The sequence below is a fragment of the Ctenocephalides felis genome, unplaced genomic scaffold, assembly GCF_003426905.1.
Source record: "Ctenocephalides felis isolate EL2017-DRISC unplaced genomic scaffold, ASM342690v1 CF-g0.4_SCAFFOLD_03013, whole genome shotgun sequence".
Taxonomy (NCBI): domain Eukaryota; kingdom Metazoa; phylum Arthropoda; class Insecta; order Siphonaptera; family Pulicidae; genus Ctenocephalides; species Ctenocephalides felis.
The window spans coordinates 538-12732 of NW_020539167.1; the positions used below are offsets into that span (position 1 = coordinate 538).

Genomic DNA, 12195 nt, shown 5'->3' on the forward strand with positions numbered 1-12195 from the left:
AGTGTGCGTATACATGTAGAATGAGTCATACACAGAATGAAAATTTTTAAAACTTCTATGTAATATACCAAAGGACTATCAATTTCTGGTGAAAATATTGTGTTTTTTATGTCCTATTTGGTGAATCTTCAAACTTTCATTATTGGATAAGATGGGGATACTAAATGAAGAAATGTTAGTTTATATTAGATTAAATATATATGTATCGTGACTGTTAGCTTGTATAATAATATTAACTGTACATAAATGTTATATGTAATACATAAATTGAAAGCTTTTGGAAATCAAAGATGAATACTTCTTATATGTACCTAAATTAATCTGAAAAAAAAAACATTGAGAGCATATAATTTAAAGTATAAAATTTTAACAGGTATGTAATATTAAATTCACACAAATAATTACCAATCTATGGAGGAGACCCTCTTCTATCAATATTAGCAAATACTGCTCATCGGTATAAAATTTGGAGAAATTCTTCAACCGTGCATATACTGATACAATAGCTTCCTAAAACTTTAAAAGTAATATCTTTTTATGCAATAAAACAAAACATACCTGCAGTAATGCAATAATACAAAACAATTAAATCAAATTTGCAGTGTAGAAATCCTGTAAGTCCTGACATCCTATCAATATGAGATTCATTCTGCAACAAAGTACTAATAGAAAGATCTAACTTTGTTCAGCTGATAACACAACATGCAAATCATAAAATATCTTATGGCCTTGTCTGAAAATTTTATCATACCTTTAAGCAACACATGTTTGTTTTAATATGGTGGTCAATAGCAAATACATTTTAATTATGAGTACATACCTCAATGAATCTATCCAACGAAGCAATTTATTTCTTCTAACGTTAATTATAACAAAATTAACTTTCTTATTCATGCGCTTTCTTCACTTAATATACGCACATGATTGGTGACTCAGATATGCCGCATTATTATTAGAAATAGATAAAAAACTGCGATTATAAGAAGCAATAACCATCTTTAACAAGCACATAAGGTTGAATAAACCTGTCAAAATACGAAATTGTAGCGACCTGGCAACCCACATCGCACCTCAATTTGACAGTTAAACATTATCTTTGGCTCATCATGTTGGCAACACTACGCGAGAACCAAAGTGCAAGCTTTAGGGTCGGAACTCTCTCTTCCGTCTGCTGCCGAACAGTTTCTATAATTGATGACCCCGACGTGATTAAAATAAATTTAATAATGCACCACAGTTTCTATAATTGGTGACCCCGAAAGTGAATAAAAAACACGCATAAAGTGAGAAGAAAGTGAAACATGTGCATAATTTACAAGTGAGCAAGAAATACAGAACGTTCTAGTACCTACAATGGAGACTCCGACTACGCACATCGAGATCAACAACAACACGTGCTCAATAAATCACTCATTAACCTGGGAAATGAGTCGATATAAGCACCACGGCAGCAGACAGGAGCACCAAGCAAACATGGCAAACGTCATACAACACGGCCACAATCAAGCGACCAACGCACCAAGCAAACATGGCAAACGCCATACAACACGGCCACATCAAGCGAACAACGCACCAAGCAAACATGGCAGCAACGCCATACAAAACGGCCACAAGCAAGCAAAATGCGTCATACCACACGGCTACAATCAAGCGAACAACGCACCAAGCAAACATGGCAACAATCATGCAGCATCGCCATACAAAACGGCCACAGCAGCGAACAACGCACCAAGCAACATGGCAGCAACCGCCATACAAAACGGCCACGGCCACACAAGCAAACGATGCACCAAACAACATGGCGACCGCCAGCAAAAACGGCCACGGCCACAAACAAACAAAAATTAATCAAACAAAAACTTAAAAAAAAAAAAAACTCAACAAAAATTTACAAGAAAATTCAAGATGGCAGCCCGAAGTTCAAGATAAACTTTTCGCCGGGGGGGAGTGATCTGTAGCGACCTGGCAACCCACATCGCACCTCAATTTGACAGTTAAACATATCTTTGGCTCATCATGTTGGCAACACTACGCGAGAAACAAAGTGCAAGCTTTAGGGTCGGAACTCTCTCTTCCGTCTGCTGCCGAACAGTCAACATCATAAATTACAATACTTTCCTTTTCATTTTCAATACTAAAATATTATGTACATTTTATAAATAATAAATATAATCGCACATAGTGTTGTTACTATTTCATTATAAATAAAATATATTATATATAGACCACAGTTTCTATAAAAAAAAAACCTGTCAAACGCCATCTTGTTTGGGCACCGTGTTTGCACTTTTTCGCCACCCCGAGAAGTCATGGCGTTTTCACTGACATTTTTATGAGCTTGCCCGTTCCCTATTTGTTGTTTGTTGAGTTTTAGCCTGGTTTTAGTTAGCTTCCACTGAATTAAGTTTAAGATCGAAACCAAACCTAATAATGTATACAACGTAACCCTAACAAAAATAATGAATAAAATGTAACCCTATGCGTAAAACGTAAGCCTAAATTATTTTTTAAAACAAAATTATAACTAAAACATTGTATAAAATCTAAGCTAGACTAAAATGATCTTTGAATGAAAAGAATCCTAAAACATAACCCTAAAATGTAAAAATTAAAATAAGAAGTAAATAGGCGCGTAATCAAAAAGCCAAGGCGAATAAACTTGAACGGACATAAAAAAATAAACACAAAAAGAATGAATCATAACGAAAAGCTAAAAAATATTAAATAAGAAACGAACCATAGTTTCGAACCATTTTCGAACGTTTTCATTCATTCGTGTCCGAGGCAACACTACCCGTACGGGTAGGGTGCCTTTCACTTCACAGCTCTGCAGCGCCTCTATTGCGATTGGCGAGTAAATCCGGTTAAGTTTTAAACGCATGTGGAAAAATATTTTGTACAACGCATTTCAAGTGATATGGTTGTAAATAAAATACTTCAAAATGATAAATGTTTTCAATCCTGTACTTAAGCATCTCAAGCTAGACAACATATGTATTGACAATAATGTGTTTCGACTCCATTATAAGGCCACAGTTATATTGTTAATAGTGTTTTCGATATTGGTTACGTCGAAACAATACATTGGGGATCCTATTGATTGTATTAGCACTGCTGGTATAAAAAGAGAGACTTTCAATACGTTTTGCTGGATATTCAGTACTTATACTATTACTGATCATAATGGCAGTAAGTTGTTTACCCTAATTAGTTATAATATTGTTTGAACTCTAAAGATATGTATAATTGAAACTACATCTACACTAGCAACATTTTGGTAACATTTTTGAAAGGCATAATATACATGAACTAAATATTATATTATTAAGCCAACATGATGAAATTTGGATACCCCAGGAATCATTATTATGCTGTCAAAATTGTAAATTTTGCTATATGTTCTATAGGCATTAAATAAAATAAATCCACACTTTAATTAATCACTATATTCTACTGTTGTATTCAACAATACTTCACGAGATTAATTATAGCTTAAAATTTTTGAATACAATTCATACAAATTTTATTGTGTGTTGTCTTTTTATTACTCAGTCACTACTTGTGTATTTTACAGAAGTATTTGTTCTGATTTTAATCCACATTCATTTTAAAATATAGTAAAATATTGAGCCGATAAGATTTGTAGTTCTATTTATATTTTTAATTTAAATGTTTTTTGCATAATTTTTAGTTACACAAGAATTACATCACAAATACTATCAATGGGTTAGTATCGTGCTCGTCCTACAAGCTGTAATGTTTTATATTCCCAGATATATGTGGAAATGCTGGGAAAATGGAAGAATTAAGGCTTTAACTCAGGATCTCGGTAAGTTTATTATAGAAATGTTTATTATATAAAATTTTTAATGCATCTGAGATTTATGTACGAGTTTTAAACTTAACAATGAAAAATTTGTTTTGATGCTGTATTAAAGCGTTTTAATTCAAATACACTGTTATATCAGTGCTTGAAGTTTGTAATACGATTGGAGTTTTTGAGAGAACTGATGTATCAGTTTATTTTTGTCAATAGCAAGTTATTTTCATGTTGCATATTATTATTGAAAATGAATGATATATTTATTTTATACAGTGGGTCCTTTAGTGTCTCAAGAACAATGGACAACCGCTAGGAGAAATTACTTAGTTAGTTATCTTTCTGAACTGAATAAAGCGACTCATGCATTTTATGCTATTCGATTTGTTATTTGTGAAATACTCAATTTTGGAAATGTGGTATGTATTGCAAAAATAAAATTTCTGCTACTTTAATGAGATAATGAAATATTTAGTTATAAAAAGTAGATGGAAGAATTAATAATCATGAGTCAGAATTATAACTTCACTCTCATATAAAATCTAACAATAGAACTATTTTATTTCAATATTAATAGAATTATTATTACATAAAGTTCTATAATTGAAGTACTTGTAATAAAAAAAGAAACCCTACAATTTAGTGAAATAATATAAATGAATTAATCCGCATCAATTTTTTCTCTGAGGTGGGACAATTCTTTATCGTTAATCTCTTCTTGGGTGGTGAGTTTGCAAATTATGGACCTGCTGTTTCGGTGTTTTTAAGTGAAAATATAATGACCAGCACATACTGGTCAGATAATGATCCTATGTCAAGAGTAAGTAAAATTATTTTACAATGCTCAGAGAGTAATAATTAATAATGAAATTTTTACTAGATATTCCCGAAGACAGCAAAATGTTCATTCACTGATATTGGTCCATCAGGAACTAAACAGATCAAAGATGCTTTGTGTGTTCTACCATTGAACATTGTTAATGAAAAGCTATATGCAGTTCTCTGGTTTTGGTTTGTCGGATTAGCATTATTGTCAGGCCTAGCTTTGATATATAGAGCGGTTGTATTCTGTTGTCCAGAAGTGCGAGTGTGGCTACTAATGGCTCAAACAAAGAAGTATGTAAGATACATAAATTTAAATAAATTCAACCACCAAGTACATATTTTTCTTGATTAAATCAGTCCATTTTTTTTAAATGTATAAAAATACAACAATTATATTTTGTATAGCTTTTGAATTCATAAACTGTTTATTTATTGAGAATCCATTATAGATCACACACCTTTTTCACATTTCTCTCTTCAATCACTACTGTAAAAATTTTAACCATTTAATTATTTGCAGCATTTCCAAAGGTGTTATTCGCAATTTAGTATATTCATGTCATGTAGGCGATTGGTTTATTTTACAACAGTTGTATAAAAATCTACATCCAAATATATTCAGAGAGTTGATTAATGATCTGGGTTTGGAGGCTGATACGAACACAGTCATACTGTGAACTAAATTATCAAAGTATTGTGACGAATTTGATTGAAATTTAGAATGACTATGAAATCGTTGAATGCTCTGCTATAATACTCTTCTTTAAAGATATTCAAGATACAATTAGTTTAAAGATGTTATGAAGTGAATTGAGTGATTTTTATTTTTGTTATGTATCTGAAGAATATTTTATTTTTTACATTAAACTTTATAAATTTTGTACGTTTATAAAATTATACAAACTCATTGAAAATGAAGCTTTTTAATTATTTTTCAGCTAAACTCATTTTTATTTATGGCAAATCAATAACAAAATTTGTCCTAATTATTAAAGTCCTAAATTATCATTAAAGTTTTAATAAATCTATGGTCATGAAAATAAAATTTATATTTTTTAGTTTTAAATAATATCTGCACTAGAGCCATCGCTTTCTTCTGCTTCAGATTCCTTTTCGTCATCGCTCTTTGCTTGATCACTATCGACCTCTTTTTCTTTCAAGCCTATGCTTTCAGCCTTCTCTACATACCTAAACATAACAAAATAAAATTAAGTGAATTCGAGTAATTCTAATTGTGAAAAAAATAAATATGTATTTGAATTATCATTGCTTATTTAACAAATAGTCATAAAATGCAAACAATCTCATTTGCTCAGTTATAGCAATATTTTCCTATTTAAATAGTTACTTTACATACTTATTAATTATTTCCGGAATTTTATGTTTATTCTCATCATAATTTTTCTTAAGTTGATTTTTAAGAGAAGGATCTTTTTCAGCAGGATCAGTTTCACTTTGAAGATAATCTAATATTGATAAATAATAATCTGCTTGCCGCCTCCTCTGCAATTCACTTCCTATGTGCTCAAAAACTTTCCGGGCTAAAAGATTGAAATCATTAAGAAAAAAAAGACAAAAAAATGCCTTTTTATTTTACCTTCAAGTGCTTCAGCAGCATTACTCATTTTTAATGACTCTAGTTCATTGGACGATTTTACAATTTTCAGAATATCTTGATAATTAGGAAACTCCTTTTTTTTATTAACAAAATCTTGAACAGCCTTGTTAATGGATTGGTGAGTACTGATTGCTACATAAATTTTACGTTTTATTGCACGGCCTGCACTTGGCTGTTCACCAGTTATTTCACAGAGTTTATTGTAGATCTAAATCAATAAGTAAAAAATATAATTCTTTATAGTTTCAACAATAAAGGTTTAAATAATAATAATTATCATTATTTCAGCAGTGAAATGAAAACATTCAATTGGAATTCCCTACATGAGTTTAAAATGCAACGCCCAGCACATTATAAGTTATATTTTGGCAATATAAAAACACAGTTATCTAACAAAAAAATTAATAAACAAAAGAATTAATAAAAATAATTACTTTTATCATTCGACGTTCATATCTATCTTGTAGCAGATATGTAGAATCATATTCATCGTCAAAATCAACTTCTTTTTCTTCTAGATTCTTTAATATCTTAATTATTTTTCTCAATGCACTTTCAAGTCTGTGAATTTTTTCTTCCTTATTTTTGCTTATGGGATCTAACCTGTTATCATCACATTCAGTGGCACTTGTAGTACTTTCTGCTTTTACGGTCACTTTTCTGGCCCGTAATTCTTCTATAAAATCTTTTATATACAGGTAATAATTTTTACTGTTTATTATTGATTCTATGGATCGTTGAATTAAATCATAAAATGAATTCGATTTTATGTAATCTGAATGAGCATTATTATGGTACTTTTGAATTTTCTCAATGATTAAATTCATTCGATCACTATTTTCAACTTCTTTACATGCTTGTAGAAAGTTTTTAAAAGCCTCATCATTTCTGTGAATTGCAGCCTCATTAATACTATTTGATTTTTCAGTTCGTAAATCAGCATTTTTCTTGATTGTTTCCGTCTTTACCTTTACCACAGAATTAATTGTTGATACATCATTTATTTTTTTAATTTTATCTACATGATTTGTTGATTCTTCAGGTTTATCCTTGACGAATGCTATCAAAGGCAGAGTTCTCTCTTCCTTAAATTTACTCTTAAGTTCTAACTTGGGTTTTTTACTTGAAATTGGTTCTGTATCGCTGTCTGAATCTTCTATCAATGATATGATGTTTTCTTCTAATTTTTTTGGTGTAATATGTTTCTTATCAGTGATTTTACTATTTCCAATTACCAAATTATTTGATTTTCTAATGTTTGGTGTTGCAGATATATTAATTTTTGTTGTTTGAATATCATTATTGCTTTTTAAAGACAATAATGGAACTCTTGCATTAACTGAACAGCTAACATTCTGGTGGTTTGTTTCTATAGATGAAGTAACAAATAACCTATCATTAGATTCAATTGTCTTTTGTAAACTATTGTTGTATTTACTTTCATCATCACTATCCTCAATGATTTCAATGACATCAGATGTTCGATGTTTCCTTAAAGTAAGAGTACAATCACCTATCTTCTTTATAATTCCATTTTTTTGATAATCAGCATTTTCATTTTTCGAAGTACTTTCTACATGGACTATAATTGGCAATTCAAAGCTCTACAAAACACAAATCAAATTTTAACTTTAAAAACAACTCTTTTATGTGGATAAATTAGTTTACCTTATTAGAATTGCAACTTTCGTCATCTGAGGAATCTGTGATAGTAAAAACATCCATAATCAGAAGCTGGCAATAAAACTAACTCTATTGTAAGCACTAAATGATAAAATATTGTAAATTAAATTATACGGGTTTCACTAAAATATTCTTCAACATCTTAAAAGAATTAAATAAAAACTCAGTTTAAAAGCATTATAGTACTAGATGGAAAACTGGAGCGCTTTTCGATTATTTCAAGATTAATTTACCGCTCCTGCTACAGAGGCGCGACGAGCGTAGCATGAAAATTTACCCCTAGGTTCAATTCTAGATAAATCCAAATTCATAATGCCGCGTCTCCACTGTACGAATCCGTGCGGCGAATGGTGCGTCACGAACAAATGTGCGCAGCGGAGTGATACTGTGCGAACGCACGAATTTCCTTCAAATTTGTCCACTGCGCATGTCCATAGCGCACTTTTTTCTTTTTTTTTTTGTTTGAAAATGGGAGGGGGTTCATTTTTAGAATCACGTACCCTGCCGAACATGGTCGAAGCGACACGAAAATTTCAATAGCTTGCGTTCGCGGCGCTCGTTCCCGCCGCGAGCAACCCGACGCATCAGGCTGCCGAGAATACCCGAACCGACACTAATGAATTAGCGTCAAAGCGCGGATCAAAAATGTAAATAAGTAAGCAGTAATTAAAATTGATGTACTGATTATAATTTTATCTAACTATTAGTATAGAAAATACATCGTTAATTAAGTTATAGATTTGTTAAAATATATGTATATCCAACTAAAATATATTTTGGTGCACTTTATTTATCATATTTCAGAGTTAATTTTATATCATCATGATATTATCATGATATTATATTATATATATATATATATTAATTGTTTAATATGAACAAAACAGCACTCAGATTTGTTTAACACAACTTTATTTTATGATTACAGACGTTTCGAGACCATGGTGTGTCTCATCTTCAGTGTAATTTCAAAAACAGTTACTTATATACTACACATTCTTTAATAATTTATTTAAATTTCATTTAATTTTTGGTATACAAAAAACACCAACTATTCCTTGCAATGCTTGACACAGTACTAAAGAAACATATAACACTTACAGAAATATTCTAAACAAATTTGAAGTACTTATCTAGATGGAGACAGAAAGGGTATCATTATAATGTAAACAAGAGGAGTGCTGTCGCATACAAAAATCGATAAAAATGAAAAAACAAATTAATTTATTGAAAACGAATAAGATAAATGAAAAAATTTATAAATTATTAATGATGTTTATATAAGTGTCATGTCAAATATTTGTGTCGGTTCTTAGATTTATGCTATTGTTAGTCCGAACTATTAACATTGATTCTGCCATGCTCCGTTTAAATAAGTCTTTCTCATGGAATAAAATTTGGGGATTGTCAAAATCAAACTTATGGTTGTTGATATTAGCATGATCCACAAGTGTACTTTTAAATTTTTTGTTATCTATTTTTTCACATTGTAATTCATGTTGCCTGAGTCTCTTTTCTAAGTTCTGGCAGGTCTGGCCAATATAAGAGCAGTGTTTTTTGTATACCAAAAATTAAATGAAATTTAAATAAATTATTAAAGAATGTGTAGTATATAAGTAACTGTTTTTGAAATTACACTGAAGATGAGACACACCATGGTCTCGAAACGTCTGTAATCATAAAATAAAGTTGTGTTAAACAAATCTGAGTGCTGTTTTGTTCATATTAAACAATTAATATTCGTTCCACTCATATCATAAAATTCTATATTATATACTCCAGAACTAAAAATGGATCAATCGTTTTTCAACACAGTTTACAATAAATATGGTTCAGAAGCCGTATACCATTGCAGACAAATAACATCAACTTTCAATGCATTAGCGAAGACCACTAACAAAAGGAATTGCTTAATTAAATGCAAGCACGAAAATGTTTTACCTAATTTTATCACCAACAATTTAACATTCAAAAATAAAAATTACAACAACATACAAAAACTAAATAACAGTCTATTGATCCTTCAGAATAAAATTTTGAAATATGAAATTGCAGACAGTGCAAAAGAAATCAATCGATTAAATAATAATTTAATAATATCCAAACGTGTGACACAGGACTCATTAGAAGAATTAGAATTCGATAAATTTATTTTTCTAGAACAAAAGAAATACCAAAAACTTTTTGATCAGATAAAGAACAAACAATGCAACAAACTTAAGAAACTAATAGAGCTAAGAGACAAAGCACATCCGATTATCAATACAGGTTTAGATTGGAACAAATGGGTTATAAACAAAACGGATACTCATATACCAGATAATATAAAATATATAATGGCTCTAGGTCCAAAGTTTTCAATCCAACAAAAAAATTTAACATTCAATGATTCAATTGAAGTTATTAGCAGCCTAGAAGCCGGCCTTAAATTAATCAAAGATCCAGAAGGAAAAGAAATCGAACGGATAAGATTTATGTTAATGAAACAATTTACAACATTTCAAAAAACTCACAAAAACAAAGTACAGTGCAAGAATGATACATCTTACATCTACCGGGACATCATAGCTACAAAAAAATTTCTTCAAGATAACAAACAATTATTAGTGTGTAAGGCAGATAAAGGAAACATTTCAGTGGTTTTGTTAAAAGAGGAATATGATAAAGAAGCAAAGAAAATTCTCAGTGATGAATCTCTATATGAAGAATTGGCATCGGATCCGAACAACTATCACCATAGACAGGTTTTTAAATTTATAAATTTATTAGAGAAAAAGGGACATATTAATAATACCATATCATTAAAGTTAAAAGTACAACATCCTTTAACCCCAAAATTCTATTGCCTTCCAAAGATCCATAAACCTAATTGCCCATTTAGACCAATTGTTTCCTACATTGATTCGCCATACTATTTTTTAGCAAAATATTTTTCAGATATTTTAAAGAATGTCACCATAGATTCTCCATACCGTTTAAATAACTCTTTCCAGTTAATAGAACATATAAAACATAAAGTAATTCCTCCTGATTGTTCCTTTATGAGTCTTGACGTCATTAATTTATTTAATAATCTTCCGCATGATCTAATTATTACAGCTATAAAGAAAAGATGGATACAAATAGTTGAATTCACATGTTTACCGATGGAAATTTTTATTTCAGGAATAGAATTACTTTTAAAAGCATCATATTTCACTTTTAATAAAAAATATTATACGATGAAGAGAGGTTGTCCAATGGGCAGCCCATTAAGTCCTGTTTTGGCGGATTTAGTATTACAAGATTTGGAAAATCATGTCTTAAATTCTTTACCTTCCAAACCTATGGTCTATTTCAGATATGTCGATGACACATTAATATTACTTAATAAAAAAGATATAGATAATGTTTTCAACAAATTCAATGAGTACAATTCTTTTTTACAATTCACTCAGGAACTTGAAAATGATTCGACGTTACATTTTCTTGACGTAAAACTCATTAATAGAGGCGGTGTATGTTATACAGACTGGTACAGAAAAGATAGTTGGTCCGGGAGATACATTAATTTTAATTCGCATGTTCCTCTCAATATAAAAATTTCTACCATTCTAAATCTTGTAGATCACGCTATTTTATTATCTGATCCCCTGTTTTATGATACAAACATAAAATTAGTTAAAACGATCCTACTTGGCAATAATTTTCCATATAAGTTAATTTGTCCAATTATTAAAAATAGAGTCGCAAAATTACTTGAACCTTTTGATAAGAAACCGGAAGAGCCTGGCAAAACAAGTGTTCCTGAAAAAACTTTTTTCATTAATTTTCCATATCTTGACAATAATTTTAACCAATTATCAAAAAGACTTTTCAAAAAACACAATATTCGTAAGAACTTAAGAGTAAATTTAAGGAAGAGAGAACTCTGCCTTTGATAGCATTCGTCAAGGATAAACCTGAAGAATCAACAAATCATGTAGATAAAATTAAAAAAATAAATGATGTATCAACAATTAATTCTGTGGTAAAGGTAAAGACGGAAACAATCAAGAAAAATGCTGATTTACGAACTGAAAAATCAAATAGTATTAATGAGGCTGCAATTCACAGAAATGATGAGGCTTTTAAAAACTTTCTACAAGCATGTAAAGAAGTTGAAAATAGTGATCGAATGAATTTAATCATTGAGAAAATTCAAAAGTACCATAATAATGCTCATTCAGATTACATAAAATCGAATTCATTTTATGATTTAATTCAACGA

The 12195-nt window shown here is 30.2% G+C and overlaps 2 protein-coding genes and 1 long non-coding RNA gene across 3 annotated transcripts; 2 read left to right on the forward strand and 1 right to left on the reverse strand.

The window, feature by feature from the left end:
- The first annotated feature begins 3155 nt into the window (after window positions 1–3155).
- LOC113381701 lies at window positions 3156–4147 on the forward strand. The gene is made up of 3 exons (XR_003367571.1): window positions 3156–3189; window positions 3692–3829; window positions 4097–4147. It is a non-coding gene; the product is annotated as an uncharacterized LOC113381701 (long non-coding RNA).
- A 14-nt stretch (window positions 4148–4161) lies between these two features.
- Window positions 4162–5322, forward strand: LOC113381702 (innexin inx2-like; the record flags this gene model as incomplete). Its single annotated transcript, XM_026620442.1, has 4 exons — window positions 4162–4239; window positions 4509–4640; window positions 4701–4936; window positions 5166–5322. Coding segments are annotated over 4 exons (603 nt in total), but the record flags the coding sequence as incomplete, so codon positions are not given.
- Window positions 5323–5706: 384 nt separating this feature from the next.
- Window positions 5707–8027, reverse strand: LOC113381703. The gene is made up of 6 exons (XM_026620443.1): window positions 7932–8027; window positions 7117–7867; window positions 6698–6948; window positions 6243–6471; window positions 6003–6186; window positions 5707–5833 (listed from the first exon to the last, which is right to left on the reverse strand). The coding sequence occupies exons 1-6, from the start codon at window positions 7986–7988 to the stop codon at window positions 5707–5709; spliced, it is 1599 nt and encodes a 532-aa protein (XP_026476228.1). The 5' UTR covers window positions 7989–8027.
- Between the last annotated feature and the right edge of the window lie 4168 nt (window positions 8028–12195).

What these genes read in the sequence shown, in the direction of transcription:
- LOC113381703 (XM_026620443.1), bottom strand. Translation starts at nt 7,988, where the DNA reads ATGGATGTTTTTACTATCACAGATTCCTCAGATGACGAAAGTTGCAAT. An exon ending in TAAAAACTTTCTACAAGCAT is followed by an intron (nt 6,949 to 7,116) that starts GTAAAGAAGTTG and finishes TGTATATAAAAG; the next exon opens with ATTTTATAGAAGAATTACGG. An exon ending in ATGAACGTCGAATGATAAAA is followed by an intron (nt 6,472 to 6,697) that starts GTAATTATTTTT and finishes TTATTGATTTAG; the next exon opens with ATCTACAATAAACTCTGTGA.